This window comes from Zonotrichia leucophrys, chromosome 1 (assembly GCF_028769735.1).
Source record: "Zonotrichia leucophrys gambelii isolate GWCS_2022_RI chromosome 1, RI_Zleu_2.0, whole genome shotgun sequence".
NCBI lineage: Eukaryota > Metazoa > Chordata > Aves > Passeriformes > Passerellidae > Zonotrichia > Zonotrichia leucophrys.
The window spans coordinates 68,455,340-68,483,159 of NC_088169.1; the positions used below are offsets into that span (position 1 = coordinate 68,455,340).

General features: G+C 42.9%; 3 protein-coding genes across 8 annotated transcripts in view; 2 read left to right on the forward strand and 1 right to left on the reverse strand.

The window, feature by feature from the left end:
• N4BP2L2 (NEDD4 binding protein 2 like 2) overlaps nt 1-6,689 on the forward strand; it is a 41,350-nt gene extending 34,661 nt beyond the window's left edge. For 4 of the 5 annotated variants that reach the window (XM_064716394.1, XM_064716375.1, XM_064716385.1 and 1 more), the window contains 2 exons: nt 475-659; nt 5,226-6,689. In XM_064716394.1, the coding sequence (XP_064572464.1) occupies nt 475-629 (155 nt within the window). In that variant the 3' untranslated portion in view covers nt 630-659; nt 5,226-6,689. Of the gene's footprint in view, nt 1-474; nt 660-5,225 lie in introns of those variants that run through there. The other variant, XM_064716403.1, reaches the window with a different exon arrangement.
• Nucleotides 6,690-7,681: 992 nt separating this feature from the next.
• N4BP2L1 (NEDD4 binding protein 2 like 1) lies at nt 7,682-19,791 on the forward strand. Its single transcript, XM_064737302.1, has 5 exons — nt 7,682-7,959; nt 14,959-15,083; nt 15,836-15,924; nt 16,408-16,484; nt 18,251-19,791. Exons 1-5 carry the CDS (start codon nt 7,682-7,684, stop codon nt 18,474-18,476), a joined length of 795 nt encoding a protein of 264 aa, XP_064593372.1. The 3' UTR covers nt 18,477-19,791.
• The window catches only part of BRCA2 (BRCA2 DNA repair associated), a 34,050-nt gene continuing 25,921 nt past the window's right edge, over nt 19,692-27,820 (reverse strand). For both annotated transcript variants that reach the window (XM_064716362.1, XM_064716352.1), the window contains exons 21-27: nt 25,115-25,236; nt 23,873-24,074; nt 23,480-23,646; nt 23,256-23,391; nt 22,318-22,574; nt 21,718-21,861; nt 19,692-20,426 (exon numbers count right to left, since the gene is read on the reverse strand). In XM_064716362.1, the coding sequence (XP_064572432.1) occupies nt 19,881-20,426; nt 21,718-21,861; nt 22,318-22,574; nt 23,256-23,391; nt 23,480-23,646; nt 23,873-24,074; nt 25,115-25,236 (1,574 nt within the window). In that variant the 3' untranslated portion in view covers nt 19,692-19,880. The remainder of the gene's footprint in view (nt 20,427-21,717; nt 21,862-22,317; nt 22,575-23,255; nt 23,392-23,479; nt 23,647-23,872; nt 24,075-25,114; nt 25,237-27,820) is intronic.

Sequence of the window (27,820 nt, forward strand, 5' to 3'; positions counted from 1 at the left end):
ATATCAGGGTTCATGTGAAGCTCTGGACTTCCGCACGCATTAATTCCTGCAGTGGGGAAGCTATGGGATGTGGTTGCTCGTTGTCTTTTTCCGTGATTTCCATATTAATGCACTACATTTCACAGGTTCTCTAACAGGTGTAAAAATACACAACTGCTGATAGAATTTGCTGTCTAAAAGAGGAGAGAAGTTTCTCTATTTTAGGAGAAAGGCTGTTTCTGGAGAGGCAGTGTAAGAGTGGGAATAGACACACACATGCATGGGTGTTTTCTCTCACTCCCCACACCCTATGAGAGACAAACCAGAAAGATTTCATTTATTTTATAAGGCATTTAGGATGCAAAAATAATGAGGATTCTGGTAAAATAAAAGCTTGTTCTAGAAATACTCTATCTTGACACAACAGAAATGAGAGACTATGTAAGGTAATTTCAGGTGGTTTTGGCTGCAGTTTGTAATTTCTTTATTTTTTAGATGATATTATTAATCTTGAAGATCTAAATAAAAATCCCCAAGAGAATAAAGACTCTTCTGAAACACTATCAGACATGGAGTTATGTCAAGATGTGATAGAGGAGAACATCATAACCTGCACTGGCTGTCTGGATGCTGCATTTCATCAGTCATGAGTGACTCTAAAATTCTGCATGAACAAACAGGTAATCAGTCACCTTGTGAATATTTTACTCTTTTATCTTTACCAAGTATCTTTTTATTATATTTGACCAAACATCTAAAGAATATTGTTTGTTATAATTTTTAAGGTGCATTTAGTATCCTCCAATTTACTTGGGTTTTAACTGAGTTAGGGTTGAGGGTTGTTCAGATTTTGTTTCTTTCAAGCCTGGATGGAGAAAAGAGAAGGCAGTATTTTGTTATTAAAGCCATATGATTTTATTTTTTCCTCTGAAATCTAAAACATGTGTGGTGAAGTGAAAGCAGCAGGGTAGGATGCCTAAGAGGCGGAATTTATTCCCATTTTGGTTGCTGTGGCAATCTGTTGTGAGTCATCACAGTCCCACTTTCCTTGTCTTTTCAGCATGGAGAGTAATGCTGGCTCCATTAGGGGTCTTATTATGGAAAGAACTCTAGGAATAATAAAAAAGTATTTCACCAAATTATGAAGGAGTGGCAGTTCTGCTTTTCAGTAGAGAAACAGTAGGAAGAGGTCACACTAAGACTTGGTATATTGAAATGTTAAATTTTCATTAATGTTTTCATTTGGTGTGACAAAGTGTGCTATCATGTTCTTGCTTGTCTCATGAATTTTTGAACCCTTTGGTAACTTGGCAAAGTTTCTTTGGTTTGTTTATGAGAGATATTCTGGGAAGATTGAGATAAAAAGGAAGGATTATGGGTTCCAGCAGGAAAATGCTAGCTTAACATCTCTATCGTTTGCCGTCAGTTGTTCTTTCCAAAATGGAAAATGGACTAATCTGTAGTTTTTAAACAAATAAACTGAGGTACATGGGAACAGAGTAACCTACACCATGAGCAAACTGAGCTATTAAAAGATTCCACATCCTGAGGCTTAAATTGTTCCCATCCAGACATCTCAGGACTGCTGGAATATCATCCACATGGGGTGTGGTCAGGGGGTCTTTGTCACCTGGTGCCCTGTGTCTGACCTGACCATGCCTCCAGTCGATGGCAGGAACAGGTCAAGGAGGTGGGTGTGCACTGTGTTGCAGCTGTTATAAACACAGAAGTTTTCACAGTGGATGTTCATGTCACAGGGGAAGTAGTTGCATACTTTGGGTTGGAATTCAAACCTCTTGGATGGGGTTTAATTTGACTATATGTCATTGATGACAAAAATGACATTGCAGGCTGATTAGCTGGTACCAGCTACCAGTGTAGGAAGATAAAGGAGATTTCTGTGAACCATGTGGCCCAGAGAGCACTGGTTGTGCAGGATGCTCTCAGCACAGATCATTAATAACATCAAGAACATCTGGTAGCAGTATTTTCCTCTTAAATAATCAGATACTACAATATTGGGCAAGCAAATAAAAAATATTTGCACAAAATACTTAGGTCTACACCTGTTAACAATTTTTAGAAGCTACTTATTTATAATATTGCAGTACAAACACTCTAGAAGCAGGATTTTGGCTTACAATCCTGTCTGGATGTCTGTGAGGGCTTGTGTCCTAAGCTATTATCCAGAAATGTCCAGGTTATTGATTAAATATTTATATGCTAAAGAAACAGCTGTGAAGAGCTATGTTCACTTCCTGGGGAGAAAATGGTGAAATATGAAACTTCTTCCTTTTGTGCTTCAAGAAAGAAAAGACACATGCTAGCAGATTATCCTCCCTTATTGTCTATACCTTTATCTGGTTGCTGAATCCAACAAACAGGTTTTTTCCCATCAGATTTACTCCCTTTGTCTGTCTGCTCTGCTACTCCCAAAATTGTTTCAGTCTTCCTCTCCTGCTTGTCATGAACACAGCAGAAATGACCCAGAGCCCTGCATATTTGTCACCCAGCCACTGTGTGCTGCCAGGAAACCCCAGTTTGTTATGCTGTCTTGCAGTCTAACATTCTACTGTGTCAGCTTGTGTTAGTTCTCTGGAATACAGAGTGAGAGCAATGCAGACTTTGCCACAGAAGAAGACTCCCCATCAGTGTTTGGCTTACAAAAAGGCCATGCACTGTCTCTGCAGGGCTTGGCCATTGATATCTATGGTGGAATGGGGAGGTACAGCTGGAGTTTTATGTTGGGGTTTTTTGCTTTGCTTCGTTTTAGTTCAGCATTTGAAATGAGTCAGGGAAGGTCCTGAAGGCTGTTGGAGGAAGAGGATGAGACACCAGAGGTCAGATGGGTTTAGGCTACTCTGGAGTTGGGATCTGCCATCTCAGAGCAGGCTGATGCAAAGGGTAACTGCTGCCCAAAGAGTGAAGTGCCCTTCCTCCCAGCCCTGCTCCAGATAGCAGCTCCAGCAACTGCTGGCTGACACGAAGGCTATCATTAATTCACTAAGCCCACAGCAAACAAATCAATACTTTCCTGCTGGACTGAGGCACTGAGATAAGCTACTGTAAGGTCCAGCTCAGTGCCAAGGCTGGGGCAAGGGAGCAGATGAGGTTGTGCTGCTGCAGATATGAGGAGAGGCCTTGCAGGGTGTCCTGTCTGGGCAGCAGTCAGCTCTGATATCAGGGGCCATGTATTATGCAACCAAACCTTCAGGTAGAGGATTCTTTTAAGCTTTTACAAAAGTAGGATGTTAGAAGAATTAAACTAAGAAAAGTATGTGGAAAGGAAGAAGCATGTCTTGGGGTTTTCAGTCGGCTCATGCTCATTGTCAGGCACAGGCCACGGGGTAACGCAGACCCCACGTGAGTATTCCAATGCTTCCACAATGTCTGCACGCAGGCATTGTAAAAGACAGGTGAGTTTTCCTGATCAATGGTGCCCCTGGCTTTGAGGGATAAGGTTGTCTTACCTCACCACAAAATAATTCCCCTCTGGTTCCTGGTTAAAGCAGATTTGCCAAGAGTGATGTCCCAGAGTGGTTGTGAAACTGCTCAAGTGAACAACTGTAAATGTTGAAATGGATTTCATTCCTTCAAATGTCAGGGGGGAAATTAAAAACAGGAAAATTGAGACATTCCTAACAGAAAGATTTTAAAATCATAGGAAATCAAGGGAGAGCTAATATGATCATTTTGGTCCCTTTAGATTGGAAAGCAAACTGAGCATTACTGGCCAAGTGCAACTTAATCTGTTAGCCAGATGAACATGCTTCTGTATTCATATTGTGTAAGGATGTTTGTATCCCAATGGGAGAGTGAACAGTGTTCCTCTGTGAAAACACAGGGTTAATCTCAAGCTTTTGTGAGAGCTCCTTATTGCAGCATTGGCAGCACATCAGTATTTGTTCTGGAGATTAAGCAAGAGTTCCCAGTTTGAGAAATGTTGAGATCAGTGAAAACAGAATTATTTTGGTGCCTAGAAGTTCTCCTTAGACCAGGACTCACAGATGCCAGTGCAATACAAATGTGTCTGTTCAAGCATTTATCTGCAGGACTACTGCAAGGCAGAAGCTGACATGTTTCTTTTTGAAGTACAGCAGTCAGTAACTCCCTGCAGGAATACTTCTTTCACAAGAGCCCTGAAGGCTGTGGTTTTGGTGGGACAAATCTCTTGATACCCCGGTGTTATCCTCCTTTCCCTGGCTGTGCAATTCCAAGCACTTCCCTTTCATAGCTGTAATGCTTCTGAGTGAGGCAATTCAGCTCTAACATCTAATGAAGACATCCAAAAAGTTTTTGGTCTGAAACAAATTGCTCTGGAGCCCATGAGATCAGGAGGACGTGGGCAAAAAAGCAGGAGTGTATAGCTGGGAGAGGCAGGTCTGATTTTTGGCTAAAATGAAAAAAAATTAATCTGAAGGATACCAAGCAGACTAAAGCAGCCTTCCAGTATTGCTACAGAAAATATCATCCCATGGTCAAACTTCTTCCAGTTGCTACCTTGATACACAGATAATAGTGAAAAAACTTACCTGTCTTTTGATATTTAACCACTAATATTAAACAAAATGAAGCATGAAAAAGTGCACAGAATTATGACCAGAAAACCTCACCTGCATTTTACAGTGCTAACCAGGAAAACCTGGCTTAAAAAATCATTCAAGCAGAGAGTCTAATTGCCTGGGGGAATAAGTGCTGCCCACAGCTGGGTTTTTGGAGCTCTCGAGAAAGAGCAACAATTGGGTTGTGCAGGTGCCTCAAACTAACTCTGTAACATGAAAGCCTGTGAGATCCTGAGTGCATGTAACAGGGGAAACAGTGCACATTGTAACAAAAAATTGAGATGTAGCTGTACAATGGTGGTATTGGCTGAGCAGCTGTTCATTACATAGCGTTTGTGATGTGTAGAGGAAAAAAATATCCATTGTCTTACTCTCCTCCTTATTTTTCAGCTTTGAAGTGGTAAGGTCCTTACTGCCTCTAGTTTTGACATCCAAGTTCTTATCTTCTTCCTTTTCCACTCTTCTTGTATTCTTTTATTTTTCCTTTGCTTTCCATTGACTGCTTCCTCTCCTTTCTTTTTAACATTTTAAAGAAATAACCAACAGCTGAGTATTAGAAACTTTAAAAAACATTGGACAGACTCTTCTCAGTCTGAGGGCTGGGTTATCTGTTAAGTCTTTTTGCTGCCTGTGCTGTTGTGGAACTTCAGCAGACCCTCTTCTTTTTTTTTTTTTTTATTTCAGAAACTTCTCGCTTTAATTCCACCATGGAAGGACTTCAGTTGGCCACCAAGGATTTTAAAAGTGAGGGATAACCTGGAAGAGAGAAACCACTGTAGATTTTTTGGTATACATCTTTGGCCACCTCCCCCCAACACTGCCCCCCAGTATCAACCTCTCTGACCACGTAATAATGATCAAAATTGAGATAACTTTTTGTATGGCAAAAGGTCACTTTCTGAAGCCTTTTGGGATTTACACTATTTCAGTACATCCTCAAGTGTGGCATAAAGAGATTGAGAGTGGAGACCAGAGGCATCTGTCACTATGGGGTGTGAACTTCAGGCTGAGGTATTTCATTCACTTGTATCAGGATCCAGGACATTGGCATAGAAGCAGGCAATGATGCTTACCTGCAGGAAATGGTGCTTGTTTTGTGTCTTAGCTGCCTCCTTCTGCCTTCACCCTCTATAACTGCACCCTTACATAATTGCACCCTTTACAACCTCAGATGGTGAACATCTTCATCTGTCCTTCCTATTCACTCAAACAGGGGTGCACAACTTCCATTCTTTTCTCCTGAAACCAGTCTTTATGCTTCCCCTCAGCTAGACTCATTTGGGAATTTGGGACTACAGAAACAAGAATATTTCACTATGGAACTGATTCAAACATGCTGAAGGAAGGGTGTGTATGGTTTGTGGTAGACTGAGAAGATGTATAACTAGCACTGGTAACCAGTGATTTGATGATTCTGTTAGTGGTGTTGGAAATATTTGTGAATGTAGAGATAAATCATAATTAATTATAAAGAGCAACCTCTGTCAATTATGAGGCATGCGTAAGGCTGGACACTTCCTTGTAGGGAGAGGGAGTGACAGCTGTCACCTCATTTAACAATAAAAGTGTGAGAAAAGATTAAGGAGAAGCAGGAAACTTGGTTGTGTCTACTTGTCAGAAATAATATTTCCCACTTGTGTAGCTTGCAGATCCAGAATATTTCTCCATTTATTCTTTGATCTCCTCTTCCTTACCTTTCCCTACATTTGTTTATACATCAGCTGAAGAGCCAGGACTTGACTGAACTCAGGCTGAAGCTCCACCATGGTCAAATTTGCTGATGCGTCTCCATTTTCTACTTAAATACTGCATCTACATGAAAGCAGTTAACAATGTATGTATTTCTAAATTAATGTTGTTCCACTTGCAAAATTTTCTGGCTGCAGTGTTTGAATTCATCTCCCATGGACATGTGTGTGTTTCCTTGGCTAGAAATGTCCTGCTCTCCTACCAGCAGGACATTATATGAAATGTAAGGGAGAGGAGAAAGGTAGTTCATACCCCTTATAACCACAGCTTCAGAGTTCTGTGTTGTACTAGTGGCAGCAGACAAGTTAGTTTGATTTCAGGAAAATGTCACTCAACACTGTCTTCCTACTTCTATTTATTGAGCGAGAAATCTGAATGCCTCTGTTGTCTTTTACTGAATCCTGGCCTTACAGAATGCTTGAAATAAAAATAGTTTTCAAAATCTCACCGTACTCTTGTATGAGCAAGTCATGTTTAATCTCTTAGTAGAGTGTTGCCAGTTTAAGTTTACTTTAACCCCCTATCTGTGAATTTAAAATTTTCTACCACATTTTCCCCACTTACTTCAGTTAGCGTTGTGTGCCATGTCCCTGGGGAGCTAGGCTTTCTCCCTATGTGGGAACACACTCTTTAGCATTTTTTGGAACCTCAGAACCTAAAGCTCCAGCATTGAGGTTTGGTGGTGGTGTGTGCCTGGGGCATACCTGGAGCTGGCTCCTAACCAAGTTGGGCATGATGCTGTGCATAGCTGTGAGAAAGGAGGGTGTGATACCACTCCAACTCTTTTTTGTTTTATTGCAAACTGTAATTTCTTTGGCTTCTTTGGTAAGCAAGTTAATGGAAATCAGGTTTTCTTTAGAGGACAGAAATCTTTAAAACTTCCTTTACTTTCTCTTATGATAATATGTTTGAAAAAGATAATTAGGGTGGTGTAGTGAGCGTGATGCACAGGATCATTCGTTCAGTGCTCGGCAGTTCTTTAGCTACATCCCCTTGGCATCCTTGTTGCTTCTGTGGTTGAGGAGGACTCCGGTAGCTCGTTGCTAGCAAGGGGACGGGCGGCGAAGTGTCCTTGCATACCTGGTGTCCTGTAACCAGCCCTACTTCTCTTTGGGGCTTTGGTGATTCCTTCCCTTTCGGCCCTGCCCTGTAGTTCGCAATACAGAGAGGCAGCACCTCGGACTGGAGCGCTGTCAGGCTGCTGCCTTTGAGAAACTGGGGAATAATCCTGACTGTAAATAACTGGAGATGGTATCTCGGGCCAAAGTTCCGAGTCTGCGGCGGGTGCCGTAGCTGAGGCTTTGGCTGTGCAGCCGCACACGCCCGTCCTTGCCCGAGTCTCCGCTCCCGGCCGCTTTCGCTTTCGCGGGACAAAGTCTGGGCCGGGCGACATGGAGGGACGCGGGATCGCGCCCGGCCCCGCCCGCGGGGGCCGAGGGCGGCGGGGCCGGGGTCGCGGCGGGGCCCGGGGCCGGGGCCGGGCTGCGGAGCGGCTGCCGCGGGCCCCCGATCCCGGCCCGGCCCCGGGCCCCGGCCCCGGCGGGCCCGGCCCCGAGGAGGAGCGGCTGCTGCGGGCCCTGGGGGCGCTGAGCCTGCGGCCCCCGCGGGACGGAGGGAGGCTGGTGCTGCTGCGGGGGCTGCCGGGCGCCGGCAAGAGCACCCTGGCCAGGTAAGCGGGACCCGCGCCAGAGCACCCTGGCCAGGTAAGCGGGACCCGCGCCCCGGCTCCGGGGCAAGCGGGGCAGCGCTGCGGGAGCGGCTGTGCCCGCCCGGCGCCCGCTGCGGACCCGTCGGGAAAAAGGGCAGGGCTGGGGTCGGAGGGAGCCCCGGCTGATCGCAGCCGCCCGGAGCCCCCCGGCTCCAGGCCCGCTCCTGGCTGCGCTGTCCCCGGCACCTGTGGCTGTGTCTGGGTGTCCTGCCCGTGGGACTGTGCGAGCTCCTGTTCCGAGCCAGCGGTACCTACAGGGATGCTTCTGGTGAGATGGACTGATCACCCCGACCTGGGCGGTACTTGTTCCTTTTCTCAAAAGTGTCAGATTGCTGGTGGCTTTCTTTTTTCTTTTTTAAATTTTATTTTTTTGATTGATTGGTTTTGTTGGGTTGGGTTTTTTTTTTTGTTTTTTTTTTTTTTTTTTTTGTGATTTAGGGTTTTTTTGTGTTTGATCACAAACATGGTAACAAACTTCCTCTCTCTGGCTGAAAATTGGCAACTCTGACTTCTGTTTTTGTAATGTCCTGCACTCCTGGTGAGAGCTTTAGCAGTGTATAAAATGTGTAGAGGAGACCACTCCACGCTCCAACATCTCAAAGGCTGATTGTAAGTAGGTGGAAAGACACAGTGGGGAGTGCTGGGAAGCAGCCCTGCAGTCGGTGTGACGGTGCAGCTGCAGTTTGGTATCAAAATCTCACAGTCTGGTATCACACAGCTCCCAGTGCCACCCACTCCCTATCAGAAGAGGAACATTCTGCCTTCTTACTCTGCTGGGCTGAGGGACCCGTGCAGGGATCATGGGCTGCCACAGGAAGGGCTCTGCTGTCAGAGGTGTGTGATACACTGGCTTCATCCACAGTTTCCTCTTCTCAGTGGAGCACTTCCCTGTCCCACTGGGCCTTCTCCCTCACTGCACTTTGGTGAGGAAAGTTCTTTTATGAATTGCCAAGTGCTGCGTTTTGCTCACACCCAAAAACCAAACCCCTCCCTTCAGATGGCGTGTAAGTGTGGGCCTGCTCCTTCAGGGGGATTTGGGTCTTCTCATAGCACAGTAAGAACATGAAGGTTTGGGGGCATGTTCTCAGGCAGTGCAAGTAACTGTACTTACCTGTACTCTTTAGGTCAAAACACAGGGTTAATTGTCAATGGCACATTTACAAAATCAGTTGTAAGTGTTGTTGTAGTAGTCCTCTGTGAGATGGAGGTTTGAGTATCTTATTGTTTCTAGCCCCTCTTAATTGAATAATTATGTTTAGCTGTTCAACAACACACAGATCAAAAAGCAGCATTTAGTACCTGTCCTTAACCCTGTCCAGCTTGTGAAGGATTGTACCAAGAGAATTCTTTTGCTGTTCTCACACTGCATACATAGCTTTTGGTATTGGTAAATGCTATGTGCTGCACAAGGGCAAGTTTGCAAAAAATGACTGCAACAGATCTCAGTGCAAGATGCCCCGGAGGAGGAAGGTGGTTGTTTATTTGCAAAAGTACTCTGTAAGCTCATTTTATAAATTCAAATTTATTTTCTCAGATTTTATTCACTCACAATGTCACAGCTTAATACTTGCAAGCATCAAGATGAATGTGCTCAGGTGGTCTGCCCAAAATCAGAACAGACAAGGACCATAAGCTGTCCCATCCTCACTTTCTCTGCTGGGTTGCTCTCGGTTGGTGGTGGCAGGGTAGGTTTTGGCCAGGTCTGCTGTGCCATCTCCAGCCAACAGCTCTGATAATGCCATTTTTTTACCCTGCGAATTCTGCTTACTTGGTGCTTTATGAATCTTAGGTGGATTTTTTTCCCATTTATTCATTTTCCCATGTTGCGTGTCTTCATCATCTGCCGCTCTTGGGATAAGGGGAAGGAATGGTGTGGAGAGGCTGGTGTGACCTACTGGCCATCCTCCTGCTCTCAGAGCAAGGGTTTTCCTGTGGCAGGTCACCAGTGCTGGGCCTCAGCTCCGTGCTGGCCTTGGGGGCTGTAATCAGGACCTATCCCAGTTTTATTGCTGTTAATGATCTTGGCTGTGAGTGGGTACCATTGTTTTAGCCTTTGCTCTGTTCTTTCTTCTGGTGCTTTCACACATACCTACATTAATTCTTTCTGCAGATCAGCCAGTATTTCTGTGTTTCTATCACAAACTCTACATCTTTAGGGTGCCCACGAGTCACAAACCATCAATGTTATCACTGGTGATACAGCAACCCAGTGATAGCTCCACTCAAAAGGCCCCATCACACAGTACTAGGAACAACCTGGGATCCATGGCTTGTTTCCCTGACCTTTCAATGTCACTCAGCAGAGTTTGGATACAGCTTTGTAAGCTTTAGTTTTGGCAGTTTTGTTGAAATGATTTCCTCATCCTGGTTGCTCCCAGCTCAGAGCAGCCCTACACTGGCACGGATCAGTTCAGGTCTGGTTTTTGGTTTCTGGCAAAGACAGCAGAGGACCCACATGTGACTACTGAGTAGTCAAGCCAGGATGAGGAGTTGGTCTGCTCACCACCAAGCTTCGCACCTTTCCAGCAGCTTCACTGTTAAGGATGAGCTTCCCTGAGCCACATATTCTAGGTGGCCCCAGCTACCTGCCTTTAACCTTTCACCAAATGTCATGGAAATGTGAAGGAGAGTCACAGCTGGGAGTCACATCTCCATCAGCCTCCTTCAGTGTGCTGGACATGCTCTTCCTGAACACATTGTCCTTGACTTCACAGCGCAGGTTTGTGATCACACTGAGGCAGCTGCTAAGAAAAAAGGTTATCTGAGGTGCAGTGGCAGCTGTACTTCCAAAAATGCCTCCAGAATTTAAGTGAGCCACATACAAGCTCATACCTGCTTCCCCAGCAAACTGCATTGCAGAGTAGCTGCATTTCCAGCTCTTACATTGCTGTGCTGCACAGCTCAGCTTACACCTGATCCTTTATCCAACAGTTTTACTCAAGCTCCATAGGCTGGGCATGAGCAAACTTGTAACTTTTCAGCCACAGCTGTTGATTTATTTCTTGAAATGAGCTTGTTCTTGTACTCCCTTGTGAAGCACAGAACGAGTAATCTTTCGGAACAGGAGAAGGAAAAATGCCCTGGCACTGAGGCATCACTGCTTGGCACAATCTGTGTCTTCTCCAGTTCTCTCTGCTGCTGTTGCCTGGTTTATCCCAGCACCTCCAGTCCTGGGCCAGCTGCTCCCAGCGTTCCCAGCACCTGACCCCACTGCAGCATTGCAGCTCTGACGGGTTCATGGACTTCAGCTCTTGCAGCTCCTCCTCCCTGCATCATTGCTCTGTAGACATCTACCTTTGCCTGAAACCACTTCAGGTGAGCCTCCTGAGTGCCTTGATCAGACAGGACTCGAGCCTGGGGCCTTGGGAGACAGAGCCGTGGTTGGACCCTCCCGGGGTGGGACACGAGGGCTCGGCTGTGCTCTGCCTGCAGGGCCTGGCAGCTCCAGGCAAAGCCCTCAGGGCACCTGGGTTCTTCAAACCCAGTAGACAGTGGCAAGTGCTGGGCATTGCCCCTCCAGATCTCACAGTCCCACTTTCCTGCTGGAGCAAAAGGCTTTTAGACACCTTTGAAATGCCACAGGACCCCTAACGTTTGAAAGAGTGTCCAGAGGAGGTGGTTGCATGTGGTGCCAGTATGTACATGTTCTGGTCTCTGATATTCTGTTCCATGGCCTTCTGAGCACTGAAAATGTTTATTCCAGTCTGCTATCAGAAATTGGTTTATTTTCAAGTTTTCTGATGGAAAAGTATGATAATCTATGGATACAAAATTTATTATGCTCTACCCTTTGCTAAGGAAAGGTTTTCTGCTGTTTCAGAAACTACAGAGGATGAGAAAGCCAGAAGAGAAGGAGGAATGTTTCCTCTGCTTAAAATAAACCTCCTTAAACCCTTTTCTCCTCACCCCTGTGCAAGGTGAAGGAGGTACCATATCCACTGCAGATGAAGACATGTAGTACTGTGCAATTATGTGTCCAAAACAAATCAATACTGAACTTTTCACAGGTGCTGCCTGTCACAATGCAGTGCTTCCAGTTCAGTGGCTTCTTTAAAAAATGCAAACATAGCTCCTATGTGTCCTTTGATCTTGCCAAGAGATTGCAGTGTAAGTGTGCTTATCTATCAGCAGTGGGTAATTTTCTTTTTACAGGGCAGTTCAAGATTTATTCATAAATAACCATGGTCACAAGCTCTCCCATTTTGCATAGCTGGTTTGTATTTTTCTAAAATACAGGCATTTTAATTGCTTCCAGTGATTAAGAGCATGATGTGATTGTGCAGGACCTTTCTTCTAAACTAACCTGAGGTCCTGTGAAGATTGTGGAAGGCTCATTTAGTAAGGACCACATGAAAGGGTTCTTGGTGCTCTCTGGAATGATAAGGGTGAGAAGAAATAGTTTTGCCAGCTTTGTGGGCAATATGGAAGGGATTACAGAAAAGATCTGTCAACTTCAGCAACAGTTTGGTTGTTTTGGAAAGCTAAAAGTTAAAACCAGCAAGATAAACAGAAGGTAAACCATCTTTTTCACACCTCATGTTTTCTTATGTTGCTGTTAGCAGGAGCTCATTTGGTATGAATATAGCAAATGTTACAGTAATTCATAGCTCTCAGCCCATTTTGTCCCATATTTTTCCTCCTTTGAAACACAAGTTTTATCTACTTTAATTATGTGAGGACCATAGACTTACAGATATTCACCTACAGTTTAGATTGCTTAAGGGTTAATATCAAAGCCCTCAGGGCTGAAAATTCAGTAAGGTATGTGCCAAGAAAATGGATTTTAAAATTTGCACGGGTTAAGAACATTTTAAAAAGAAATACTGAGCAAGGAAAAAAAATTAGTCTTGAGAACTTTTATTAACGTGCACATTTTATGTGCCTATTAGTAGCTAAAGGGAAAACACATAGTTTAGCAGTCAGTTTCTTAGAGAAGAAATTGCAATGAGTAAAGCAGTGGGAAATGTGAGGTGCTGAATCACAGGGAGACCTGAATATATCAAGCACTCCACAGCAGTAACCAGAGAAGCATTAGATGTTGCTTCACTTTTCATAATAAGGATTTTTTGACTGAGGCCAAAATTAAAGCAACAAAATTTTACTGTTTGCTAACAGTGTTTAAAACATGATTTTTCTTAAATCAGTTTTCCCAGCAGTAATTTTGTGAATAAAACATCCCTCTGGGGCTAGAAGACAAGGACAGGTAGGTGCTGGAATGATGCATTATAGGGGGTACAGCCCAGTCCTGGCTCCATCAGCGCTGAGTCACTGCTGGCTGGGGTGGAGCCCACCACAAAATAACATTAATTAATCAGCAGATGGTAGAAATTACAGTGGAGACAGAGCAGAGTCAGAAGCTGACATTTATTGAGCTAGATGCACCCTGCAGTCCTAGGGCAGAGCTGCTGCTTGCAGGCAGATTAGGGAACAACTGGTAAATAAATGGTTGAAACAGAGCAGGGTGACAGAATCAAGGTTTTTCTGCCTGTGTGCCTGTTCTGCTGCTGATAACCTGGAGACACCTCTTGCCTTGCTCTTGCCCATGTAGATAAGACACTGAGAAATGGTTATTTTGCAACTTGTGGGGATGGAGGGAGAAGTGTTTATTAGGAAAGCTGAAATGAGTCACAGGGGCTGGAGACCAGGTGTGGTGTGAGACAGCAGGGCAGCAGCATTCATGTCTCAGAGATACAGGGTTTCTTGACTGACCTTTCTTTCTTTTCCCAAGACATTCTGGGCCTTGGGAGACAGGAAATAGAGGGATGATGCCATGGGCTCTCCCTGACTTCTTGCAGAGACTCTCTCCTCCCCCAGCTCTTCTCTGATTGATTAAGAAAAAAGGACAATTCTATATCTATGGACACAAAAAATTCTGGATTAGACACAAACGGGAACACAATCATACATTAAAAGTTGTTGGGGTTTCTTTTTGTTTGTTTGTTTTGGTGTTTTTGTTTGTTTGTTTGTTTTGGAAATTTTTTTGGGGTTTTTTTGTGGTCTCTAAGGACTGGCAGAGGGATGCTTCATATTTAAACCTCCACACAAGGCAGCACTTTCTTCACCTCCAAGAGCCAATAGCTGCCTGTGAGGCAGCTGGTCAGTGTCCAGCAGTGTCCATTTGCTCCCCATGGCATGCCCAGCCTGCAGGAGCACTGCTGGGGGACACACACCCTTGTGAAGTGGGATTGCCCAGTGCCACTCACCACAGCAGTCTGCTTTATGGATCTGCAAATTTGTCTATAAAACATTTTTTATAAACTCAGATTTGTTTAGAAAATTAGCTTAAAAGCTGAAGAGATAAAAGTTACTCAACTCTACAAGAGGAGATTTAAGTGGAGAGACAAGTGATAAGAACCATAAAATTATATAAATTAACACAAAATATTGACTTATCATTCAAATACTTGTTTGCAAATTAAAATTCTAAATAAGTACTACCTGCTTTACAGCCAAAAAAAAACCCCTCAAACCAAACTCACGGTTCTCTGGACCATCTTTACTAAATAACAAATCCTTCCTCCCGGTTATCTTCAGAAATCTCTGAAGATAACAAAATTCCCATCATCAAATTGTCTTGTGACACCAACTTCTATGCCTGGATAAGCAGGTTTGGACTACTGTTTTGGGGTTTTTTTCCCTTTTCTTTACAGTCCCGCTTTCTCAGGTAACTCAGAAGGAGAGCTGAATATATTAATAAGATTAAAGACTCAGATGTTGGTAGTCCTGTGTAGATTTCTCTGCTGAATTAAAGAGATCAAGGCCACGCCTTCAAGCTCCATTCCTTTCTTCCTACGTGTCCATCTACTGATTGTAGTACTTCCAGATCCTTTAAATTGGGATTTTTCAGATGAAGCACTGTGTGTATTTGCAGAGCACTCAAATAGCTCATGGCTGACTGGTCTCTGTTAAAGGGTGTTACCAGGTACTAATTCTTCTTTCATCTTTTATTTTTCCTTGCAGACAGCTGAAACGTGACAACCCCACTGCTGTAGTCCTTAGTACTGATGACTTCTTTATTGAAAATGGTGTCTACGTCTTTGAGCCTGATTTCCTAGAGGATGCACACAAGTGGAACCAGAAAAGAGGTGACTGAACTTTATCCAAGGGCCGTGCAAAATATTTTTGCATTTCAGGCTGTCCTTAAACTTAGCCCCCAGATTAAAATACCTCAAAGTGGTGTCATACAATGTAGTTCATGGGGCATTGGCTAAAAAATACATTTACCACTTCTGATTTGATTTCTTCTGTCTTATAAAAGGGAAATTTGTAAATGAAAACATTTTGGAGGTTGGTAAATATTATTTTAGATTAGGCACTGCTGAATCTTGATGCCCTTCAGACACCAGCCCAGCAGCTGCTCCCTGCAGTACAGGCACTGCAGCCTTCTCCTCTAACTTCTTAGGTGGCTGTCCTGACCTGGAAGGGGGTGAGAATATAATGATAGACAGGAAGAAAACTTGCAGGCTGAGTTTAAGTTTGAGAATTAAACAGCCCAGTCTTTACTCAATGTGTCACACTTTTGTGGCTGTGCTCTGAAGGAATTTGTAGGGATGGTGATGAGATCTCATACTTTGAGATGATGTAACAGGGATCTCCTGCAAATGACAGTGATTTTTTGCTGTTTTAAGTATGTTCTAAAAGAGCTTCAGATCAGCCAGAGGCTGCACCATCTCTTCTGGGCGCTGTCCTTGGCTCCCATTTGGGTGGTAGCTGCAAACCCAGGTCTGGTGGGGAACCAAGTGTGTGAGAGTGGGCAGAGAAAGAGCACTTTGGGGCTAGTAAGGCCTGGCTCTGTTATTTAATGTGTTTTAGCTTTACCTAATGTGTTACATTGCAGCACGCAAAGCAATGAAGAAAGGGAAAAGCCCGGTTATTATTGATAACACCAACATCCACGCTTGGGAAATGAAGCCGTATGTGATGATGGTAGGGAAAGCTCTGATTTATTGCTTTTATATGCCTAGCTATGACATTTACAGGTTGATCTGACTGAAAAGGTTCATTACATGGCTAAAAATATTTACTTCCGTTTTCTCATAGTTCTCTAATTACAGTTAAGAATGGATAGTGTGATGAAGTAGGGGCAGAGGTGCCCATGTAATTATTTAGCTGGTCAGCTTTGTAACTCAGTGAAGGCAAAATCACTTAAAAAGATTAATGGCCTTTGAACCTGCTACTTCTTGGTGATGAGGGCATCATACCCTTCCCAAGTCCTGACATGAATTGAACAGTTCCCAAGCTATTTGTTGACAAATATATCAAGATATGATTTATAATTGTAGTTCATTACTTGTGAAATACACACCATACAGAGTCTTTGACAAGGCATTGGTGTCTCTTGTCAGGAGTTCTGGCGGAGGTGACAATTCTTTTAGTGCAGCTTCATAATGTCATCTTTGTGTCCTTTAGGCACATGAAAATAGATATGAAGTTACATTCCAAGAACCAGATACACCCTGGAAGTTCAATGTTCAAGAGCTGACAAGGTACATAGTTTTCTCTTTGCTGGAACAGACAGCTTCTCTCATTTTGTTGACATGCTCTCAGGTCAGCCTTCTTCCTCTTCATATTAGGAAGAATGTAGCCTGGTAAATGCCAACAGGAGGATTGTTGTGGGAAATTTCCATTACTGAGTACCTGGTCTGTAGTGAATTCAGCCCTGAAAGGGCCTGAAGTGAGTCAGGCAGTAGAAAAGGCAACAAGCCCTGAAGCATGTTTTTGTGCTGTAAGTTTGGTGGGGCAGGAGCTCTGATTTTCATTCTGTATTTTGAGCAGCAGTCTCTTTTGTTTGGGCACAAACTCGAATCTAAGCACTATAGCCAATATTGAGACTTCTGTCTTTAAGAATCTAACCATAACAGATGCTGTCCTGCTGCAGCATGGAGGGATGGTGCATCAGGTGTGGGTAAGAAATGGGGTTCTAGAGGATCTTTGTGAAGATCTTAACACACACACACAAAAAGGATAAAAACACTCTGCACAATGTGGTAGGGTGTAGAGGCAGCTGAATGTGGCTCTAAGAATGTTATGTTGACCAATGACTGCAGGGTTAATGGCTGTAGTCACTGAAAAATTTAGTGCAGGCTGCCTTCCTAGCCTTTAGCCAGCCTGCTGTGAGTTACAGGGAGCAGTGCTCTCCCAGCTAGCAAATCCAGAAGATAACATGTGCTAACTTAGTGCAAGATAACAAGGCATGGGCACTTCATTGCAACGGAAGGATTTGTTTTCTACCAGCCAGGAGCTCTAGTCAAAAATTAACGCTGCTCCTGTGTGTGAGTGATGGACACAAATGGCAGAGGGCCAAGGCCCAGAGTGCTCGTGGCTGCAGGGGAGGCAGGACATGGCAGATGAAGGCCTGGGGACAGGAGAGGACACAGCCTGAGCTGTCAGCCAGCTCTGGCCTCAGCAGCACCAGCCATTGGTAGGGGAGCACTGCAGGGACACAGTCTGATCATGTGTTGTAGGCAGAGCTACTCAGTAACCTGCAGTTTGTTTTATTGCATATTTGACCCACATTGACTTTTCACAGCAGCATTGTAAAGATAATTCACACACGCTCACTGGGGCACAAGCTGCGCCTTACCAGCACTAAATGGCAACCCCAAAGATACTTGGGGTTTGCAAACTCACAAACAGAAATTCCTGGTGGTCTTTGGGAAGACAATTCCTGCTAACTTGTGGAGGGATCATGGCCAGTGCTACTGTGGCTACTCTATCCAGAAAGCCTGGCATGTCTGAGCATTGTTCCCCTCCCTCTCAAACTTGTCATTTATGAGTCTGCCTTGGAGCCTGAGCAGCATCACGTGTGATGTTTCCCTGCTTGCTCTCAAAGCACAGCACTTTGTGACCCTGTCCTTGCTGCTGCTCAGTGTCTGGGCTGGCTGCAGCCCCTGCTGCCATCTCCAGCTGCACACAAGCTCACTGAGGCCAACAAGCTGTTAGTCTGAAACACAGCAGCACTCGTATAAAACACCACACAGGGCTTCTACACAACTCTTATTTTGGATATTTGTCAAATACCTATGTTCCATCTGCCTCCCAAAAATAATGGTGTTACATTTTTCAGCAGTCACGATAATATTCCTAAGAAGTAGGTGGAAATGAACAGTAATTTGTAAAAACAGGCCAGAAAGAGATCAGTGGAGACCTGAACCATTATGCTGAACCTGTCAGGGACTTCAGCAAACTGAAGATAACCCCTCATACCCAGGCAGCTAAATACTTGTGTTTTCTGTTACTTTTGACTCTACAGAAGAAATATTCATCATGTCCCTCGGGAAAAGATACAACGGATGAAAGAACAATATGAGCACAATGTCACCTTCCACAGTGTTCTCCGGTCTGAAAAACCAAGCAGGGATGAGGGAAGCTGCAGTGGAACAAGTGCAGCTTATGGGACAGGTCCCCATCCCACCCACCTTCCTGCCTTCCCAAGGAGGAGACCGGGCTTGGCACGTACCAACGTGACATTTAACTGAAGATGTGCATTCCTTGGTGTTCTAATTATCAGGGTACAAGAGTCTCTAGTTTTACATTTTTTTCTAAACTGTTTTTTATTTTTGTGTTTTTCTACTAAATTCCTAAATTTTATTTCTTACAAATCTTTAAATGGCATTGGACCATGCTCTCACAGCTCTACATGACCACTGTAAGAGCACTGAAGAACACTGTACCCAGTACAAACTGTACTCTGTCTCATCCCTCTTCCTCCATGAAAATCCATCCAGGCATATGTGAAATGTACTGGGCTCTACCACATGCCACATTTTGGGTATTTTTTTCTGCATCACAGTCTGACACTAGCAGTAAACATTCCTAATTTATTTCTGTCTTAAAGCCATTGTGGCCAATTCTTTCCCCACACAATTGGCATTTCTTGCCATTTTACTGCTTTATATCTGACTGTATAAACTTTTTGTATCTACTGTTAATGCCTAGAGCATTACTGTAACTTTCAGAAGCAAAGTGAATGATGGCAAAAGTAGCTCAACAGATTTTAGCAAGATTGATGCTGTTCCCTTTCTCCACTGACTGGATTCATGCTGCCCTTACCTTAAACACAAACAGCTTCTCCAGCCTGCAAGCAAAACACTTCAACAAAGCAAACTTAGCTCTTCATCTTGCCAAGACATAGGAGTTCACTGATCCCAAGATGGAGAGGCTCCTGAAATGAAACATTAGTGTTAGGCTTGTGCTTGTTACCTCCTAAGTGGGAACAGGGCTACAGGAGCAGCTCTGAACAGATGAAGCAAAAACACAGACCAAGGAGCTATTTAATAATAACTCTGCATGGCATTTTGCTGTGAGTCAAATAATCATAGCTGTTCTTTAAACCTCCCTTAGTGCTATATGGAAAGTCTGAGGAGAAAAGTACAAGAACTGTGCCAAAATAGCAGAGCAACATTTCAGAATTAAAGTGTTCTGTTTGCTGAAAATAAGAGAACTCTTTATTATGTCCTGTGCCACTTTGGACAGCCAAACAACTATTCTAATGTTGCAGGGGGTAACAAAACTGATGGCTTTAGACTGAAACAAAGATCCTGCTGTAATGTAAGAACACAGAATCAATGGCTTACAGAATGTCATCAAACCCTCAGCCACACTGATGTTATTGTACAATACATCTTTGTGAGAAGTGTTTACATACTAAACTTCAAACTGTTTTGCAAATGAAGTGTTATTTAATGAGTCTGTTTTTGTAATAGAACTTTATTAAATACAATCAAGTTTTAATGTACAAAGTGTAAAAATAATTTGAATTTGAAATATATACAATTCTGTACATGTGCATTAGCAGCGTTTTTGGGATTTTGGTCTTTGTAGCATTCTGTGGGCTGGTAATAAGTCCTCAGGTTCCTTTGGGTTCTTCTGAACAGCCTCAGCTACTTCAGAACTGCTTTTGATGAGTTATTTGCTTCCCCAGTAGACCTGGAACTATTTCTGGATGACAGATCATCAGATAAAGTAGTAGCTGTCGCATTTCTGTTTTCATTTACATAATCCATCTTCTTTTCTTCTGGTATATTATTCATGAGTGCTTGTGTATTAATCATTGCCAGTTCTTCATCAGCAACCAGGTCATTCTCAGGAAGATGGACAGTTTCTCTCACTTTTCTGCAAGGGGTGACAAGGCCAATATTCTGATCTGTCCCCTTGGGTGACTTGCTGTGCTGTAAACCCAAACTTCGTGGAGGCTGAAATGCTCTCTTAACAGATGGAGAAATTACTGAACATATTGGTGTCAGTGGTGGAGGGGCAGGTATGCAACTGAGGAAGTCCATAGCTTTTCTCTTTTTGCTGGTTTTGAGATAGTTTTCATTAACTGCAGCAGGTGAAGGTGTTTTTGCTGACCCTGGTGTGACAAGTTGCATATTTGGTGTGCTAGTTGACAAAGGGCTTGGATGCTTCATTTCAATTCTAGAACAGATCTGGGTAAAAAGAGAAGTTTTATGTTGAATAGAATGTTCTCATGAACTTCCTCAAAAACTTCCAAAAAATGGGGGAATCCCTCTGCCCCTCCCAATATAAAAACACTACATCATCATTCATATGTCACTTAAGTTTGGTATCTCCTGATGGTGATTAATATTATTCCTTCAAGTGCTGATGACTGACAAGTCACTCTTTACCTGTACATTTACATTTTGTTTCTAAGAGCTAAGCAAAATGTATGGAAATTTTTCTATGCCAGATGGTAAGCAATGAAAGCACTCATAAGTCTTCTACTGCCTTGGTCATGTTCTCCACACATGCTTGGTGGTTAAATAAGTAAAAAGAAGAAAAAAGTTTTTTAAGAAAAATCAGGATAGAACACAGGCAAAAAAATATGAAGATAATACACACAAGAGAGATTCTGCATAGCAAATCTTTCAAGCACAGGCCTGAGAATACACTGGATGTCTCATTTTTAAAAGATTATTATGTATTTAATAAACTATACAAATATTAACTAGTTAGTCTATGAAATATATAAACTAAACCTTCAGAATTAAACATTAGCCCTCCCTTTGAAATAGAAAAAGATGCCTTACAAGTTTAAACTTAGTCCCCAGGAACTGATACCATACCAGGGTGTTTCCACTTCCCTTACAAGTCATGGCAGGAAAAATTTTTGTTCTGACTGTGCTCAGTATTCCATGTCAGAAGCAACTCACCACCAGCAGCTTTCATGGGAAACTTGAGTACTATTTAAATCAATTTTTGTCAAGACTGCTAAAATACATTTTCCAGGTGACATCCCTATTAAATCCTAGAAATAGTAAACACTGTCTATAAAAAGACGAGGAAGTAAATTCTCTCAACAAAGGTGGGAACTGCAGAATGCCTTGAAATAAAAATGAATGTACAGATCAAGATTTTTCCCTTCTGTGACATTCACATTGGATAATCTTCACAGTGGGACCAAAGAAGCACTAAATCATCTATAAAGAAAGATGATTCATTTTACTCACATCAATTCAAAATACTTAAAGTATGTTGTGGAAACACAGGCCACAAGGGGAAGTTTTCACATAGTGTTTGGAGGAAGGATAATTTATCTCATGGCTCCTCTGGGGAATAATCCTAAACCCCTACACAAAGAGAAAGCTTCTAATCAGCTTGCATTGCCCTAAAAAGACTGGATGAAATGGACACAGCAGTGAGACCATTCACCACTTGCATAAATCCTTGCTGCATGTGCTGCCAGTATAAACACAGCATTAATCACCAGAAGCTTACCAAACTTCTATCCTCTGCATGGCTGCAGGAAGGAGAAGGGCTCTCCAAACCACATCTTTTAGGTAAACTGGGTGTCAGCAAGAGATTTCTTCCTAGCAAATTCATCAGTTTACTTTCTGCATCAGAGCAAAAGGAGGGCACATTCTGTAAGGGAGAACAGAGTTTGCAATGCAGAATAGTTGGCCTTCAAACTATTTAAGGACTATGTACACTACATTTAAGACTTTCTTTTTTCATCATTATCCCACCAGAATTTTATTTTATATCAAATCAACAACATAGAAGATTCCTGCACTTTCTGTCCATGGCAGATTCCCTATTGACAGGTACAAGATCTTTTGCCACTCAGAGATTCTGTGGCACATCATGACTCATCTGCTGGATGAGTTGGAAAATTAAAAAAAAATAAAATCAAGACATTCAATTCCTCAGGAAAATTGCATTAACATCTTACTTTGTCTCCCAGAAAATTCCCCTCAAATTCAGCATTGTGTGCATTACTTGTTTTAAAGGTTTATCAATACTAACAGACTTTTTGCTGAAGGATGTAACATAGCAGTAGCTAAAAGTAACCATCAAATGACACTTCTACAGGTTTACCTCTATCACACTTTTCAGTTCATTAACCTTCTCTTGAAGATAGCATTCCTTTGGACTGGCTGAGAATAAAGAAAGATCTCCAGCCAGCAGCACGGGAATTTCTGATCTGAATTCAGACTGCCACTGAAGGTTGCTTGCAGAAATGAGTGAGCAGCGGACAACTACGTCTTCAATAGCCAAGTGTCTGAGATCTGTCCAGATCTTTACTGCCACTAAATTATAGCTTTCATCAGACAAGTATACCACAGTAGTGAAACCTAAAAGCAGGAAAAAAGTCTGCATTAAACCTTTACATCTCTTTAAGTGATACTAAAAAAATTCACACGCATCTTGAAAGAGCTATTATGGCAGCCCATCTGCATGGTGACAGGTATCACATACATCTTTCATATTCTACACCAGCTCCCTACTGATTACAGGAAACAACTCCAAGTCTGTGTCTTTAAAAACAGTACTATAGAACTTTTTCTTTTCACCTAGAAGATTATCCACCTCTCCCTCTCCATGAGCTCCAGTGCCTGAATTCCACTCATTCCATGACACTATACACCAAAGAGAGAGTTCATGTACATGCATGATGGTGTTTCTGCAGATGCTGAACACAGATGTGAGAACTTAGGCTCACCATTTATAGAAAATAAAAGAAAAGAATAATAGAATAATAAAATAATAGAAAAGAAATAAAAACGACTTAAATATAAGCTGCTTTTGAGCTTAGATGCTGCCTTACTAACTTCCTGAGCTAATAAGCACAGAGAGTTTTTCTTCAGAAATACAAATTTATCTGCCAGCATGTCACTGGCAAAGTAACATGGCCAGTATTTAGGAGGTTTTCACAGGCCTGAGATGCAGGTACAACACCAAGATAACTCTGACTTTTGGAATCAAGAATTCAGTGCTAATTCAGTGGGAGGACATGGATAGGGTCCACAACATACCTGTTCTGCTAACCGAAATGACAACTCCAACTAAATCCACTTCAGCACATGGTGGCTGAAAAGAAGGATCCAACAAACTGGTGAATTCTAGAGCCTTTCTTGGAAAGAAAATCTGTACCAGCATCTCCTGTGATACCTGATGAAACACAAAACTTCAGTATTTACCACACTTAGAGAGTGTGACACATCTGAATGATGCACCTGTATGCACTCAGAGCACTCACTGCTAGCTGTAGGTACTGAGTTTTCTTGGTGGCTGTTAACTGGACGTGGGTGGAGTCTGCCCTGGCCCTGGGCTGGGATGCCGACAGCTGGAAGATCCTGTAGCGAGCGCCTTCCTTCAGCAAGGAGCACACGTCGGGCAGCGGGCGCCAGATGCTCAGCACTGCTCCTGACAACAGCACGGGAAGCTCAGTCACCCGCTCACTCACCCTCTGAAGGCTTTTAAACAAAATACATCTACAGCACTCCCTCCTATCCAAAAGCCTTAAACCAAGAATCAAACCGGAAATATTAACATGTAAGCTAAAATACTGCTTGGAAACTCTTCAAATCTACCTGTGCTGGCCAGTTACCACATTTAGTTAAAAGTTACTTATAATTTTTCAAGCACTGACCTTTATGTTTTTCTTGCTTTCTGTAGTCTACCACATATAATCTCCATACTGCAGACACATCCCTTTTGTAACAGCCACTTTCTTCTTGTTCTGCTGACTCTAAAGCCTTCTTGAATTGTTCCTGCATCTGAGATTGTTTTTTGTCATTCATCAGCTGTCTGTAAGCCTTCAAGGCTTTTAATTGGTCATCACTGAGATATCCCTGCAACCAAGAGAAGTGGACCTCAGTATCTTTTTTCTTAATCAAAAAACCACAAGATTTTTAGATAGCCTCTTTCTTGAGCATTCATCTGTTAGAAGCAATTTATTTCCAGCTGATGCACTACTAGGACCTGAAATGAGGTATATTAAAACAACAGGAGGCAGCAGTGGTACTGCTGGTACTCAGCTGGTGCTCTCTGCTCTGTGCAGAGATTACACTACACATTGTTCCTACCTGACAACTAGTGAGAAGCCTGCTTGACAGTGTATAAGTAAGGGGAATATTTAATATAACAGGTAGGCTTGCCTGTTTCATATGAAGACATATTAGGAAAAATTTGTGCAAGAATAAAGGAAGAGTTGTACTTCTCCTCAGGCTGCTGTCTCTGAGCTGACACAGTGATTTACACTAAAATGCATCAAACACATCACTTTACTGACCAATACTTCAAGACCCAGATTTCTGTACATGCAGCTCCAGAGACATAGCTACCATTTCATCAAATATGACAGACAAGGATCCTCACTTGCAAAAGGCAAGGCATGTATTTAATTTTTTAATAACTTGCAGGGACTAATCACTTCTGTCTTTATTAGTAAAGGCATAAACACTTAAAAGTTGTGATTTAACTGGGAACAGGGAATGAAGACAATGAAGACAATATAATTATCCAACAATAAAATGAACAGCATGCAAAAGTATGTGTATGAAACTCTAGATTGATGAGATGCATTAAGTTTTTGTATATGCAAGACAAAGCAAAGTAATAAAATTACAAGTGGCATTAACTTTTAATTGTGCTATATCCTGGATTTTTATACCAAGAGAAAATTGCCATCCAATTAATCAATTACAACAAGCCTTCATTACTTTTATTCAAATTTTTTAATATTAATTTATTTAGTAATAAGCATTCTGTAGAAAATATCAAAAGGCAGCAAAACAAAAGAGTAATTTAATGGTCAATTTCAGCAGAAGTTATTAAATTTTAATTTACTCCAAAAGCTTTTCAAAATTAACCCAGTAGTATCTACAGTTACCTCCATATAACCAGGATCAGATGCATTCTGAATTGCTTCATACAGTTCTGCACCATCTTGCAAATTATGGATTTGCTGTCTTGTGACGATCCGCGATCTTGGTGTTCTTCTACTGGTTCTCTCTGTTGAGAAAAAGCCTTTATGTGGAGCACAACCAATACATTTTAAAATGAAGGAAGAAATAATTATGTAAGAAGCACAGCAATATTTAGGCCTTGCCAGAATAAAAATACAAAACACATGTATAGGAATTGATGTGTGTGTGTGTGTGCACGTGCATATATATGCATATCCACAAAATACAGAAAAAAAAATCTTACTCATTCAAATACAACATAGATAGAATATTATCCAAACTTTGGGGTAGCCAGTATCAGTGGCTAGGAGGCTAGTAACTAGTATCACTGGCTAGTTATCTCTTAGCAGAGGGTGGGAGATTTGATGGGCTGCCATGAACCTTCATAGATGCTTGACTACATTTCCTTTATGTCCATCACTTGGTCTTCCTCTCATGCAGCAGAAAAGTCTTAAGGACACCAAGATGTGGGACAGCACAGGCCTGCACACAAAGCCTCCTCAGGACATCAGCTAAATGCTAAGGTGACTTATATTACCCTCTCCTTATGTAAGTCACTTTGCTGCCAGAATTTTGATGAATTCCTTCAGCACAGCAGACTCCTGTGTACACAAATTTACCAAACATAAAACAACGCATGAGGTGTCATAGCAGTGATGTTAAGAATTACAAAGCCATCTCTGATTTCAGCTAAGAATTCCATGCTAGAACTACTGTTGGAAATCACTGGCAGAGGTGGACAGTGTCAGCCATTACAGAATTAGAACACATGGAAGTCGAAGGGACCTCTGGAGGTCTGGAGCACCCTACAGAAGGCTGACCAAGGCTGTCCAGTGAGCTCTTTATTATCTCCAAGGATGGAGATTTCACAGCTTCTCCAGGCAACACTGTCAGTCAACCATCATAGTGAAAAAGTTTCCTGATGTCCAGAGGGAACTTCCTGTGTTCCAATTTGTGCCCATTTGGCTCTGGACTTGTCACTGGACACCACTGACACAAGCCTAGCTCCATCTTCTCTGCACTGTCCTTTCAGGTATTTAAGTACATTGATCAGATGTCCCTCTGAGCCTTCCCCAAGCTCAATGGTCCCAGCTCTCTCAGTTTTTCCTACGTCAGATGCTCCAATTCCTTAAATACATTCAAGGCCCTTGGCTGTAATATCTCCAGTGCATCCACGTCCCTTTTGTGGTGAGGAGTCCAGAACTGGACATGGCATTCCACATGTGGCCTTACCAGTGCTAAACAGAAGGGAAGAATCACCAAGACCTCAACAATCCTCAACTTGTCCACCAGGACACCCAGGGCTCCTTCTGCCAAACTGCATTCCAGATGGGTGATCCCCAGCATGTATTGGTGCATGGCACTGCTCCTCCCCAGGTGCAAGATTTGCAACTTGCTTTGTTGAACTTGATGATATTCTTGTCAGCCCATTTCTCCACCTGCCAAAATCCCTCTGGATGGCAGCATAATCCTCTAGTGTATCCATCACTTGTCCTAATTCTCAGCATCAAACCTGCTGTAGGTACATCCCCCCCTTCTCCAGATCATAAATGAACTTGTTAAAACAGGACTAGGCCCAGTACTCATTGCTGGCTTACACCATGAGTTACTGGCCTCCAAAGAGACTTTGTGCCACTGATCACCACCCTCTGGGCCCTACTGCTCAGAGAGTTTTCTATCCACCTGCCTGCCTGCTCATCCAGCCCATCAGCTCCTCTCCGTGGATCCTAAGGGACACAGTGTCAAAAGCCTTTCTGAAGTCCAGGCAGACAATGCACTGCTCTTGCCTCAACTGCCCAAGCCAGTGATTTCATCACAGAACATTGTCAGGTTGGTCAAACATGGCTTCCCCTGAGTGAATCTTTGCTGAATACTCCAAATCATATTTTTTTCCCTTTTGTGCCTGTTAACAGCTTCCAGGATTATTTCTCCCATCATCACCTTCTCAGGGATCAGGGTAAGGCTGACTGGCCTGTAGATTTCTGGGTGCTCCTTCCTATCTTTTCAGAATACAGCAGACACATTTGCTTTCTTCCACTCTCCAGGCACCTCTACCAATGAACTAATGATCATTCAAAGAGGATCAAAAGCAGCCCCACAGACACCAGTCAGCTCCTCAGCACTTCTGAGTTAATCCCATCATCAGCTATGGACTCACATATGTCCAGTTTGCCTGAGTGCTCTCTAACTTGATCCTCTTCCACCAAGGGTATGCCTTCCTTGCTTCAGGATTTCCCCTGGTCTCTGTGGCCTGGGATTGCCAACCAAGGGCATTTAGTGACTCAGCATGCTCCACGGCCTGTGTCACCAGAGTCCCTGTCCCACTGAGCAGCTCCACTGACCTCAGTATCCACACAGTCACGCAATTACTCAGGAGTAAAGATGCTCAGTCTTGGTGTCCAGGTCTACTGAGATACATCCTAGCAGTGCCCACCTCTGGGTGAAATCTTACAGTGTCATGTCCCTGAAGGCAATGAAATTATTTCTACAATTTTGTAGCATTTCCCTGAGAATCATCTCAAGGATAATTTTTAGTGGCCTGCCTATGAATATGTTCAAAAGGGTTCCCTAGATAGCTGCAAAGCCATGCAAATAAGCACATAACCATTTTGCACCAAAAGGTCTTGACA

Coding starts and splice junctions, on each gene's coding strand:
- N4BP2L1 (XM_064737302.1), top strand. CDS start 7,682: ATGGAGGGACGCGGGATCGCGCCCGGCCCCGCCCGCGGGGGCCGAGGG. Junction 15,084..15,835: donor CAAGTGGAACCAGAAAAGAG/GTGACTGAACTT, acceptor GTTACATTGCAG/CACGCAAAGCAATGAAGAAA. Junction 16,485..18,250: donor AATGTTCAAGAGCTGACAAG/GTACATAGTTTT, acceptor TTGACTCTACAG/AAGAAATATTCATCATGTCC.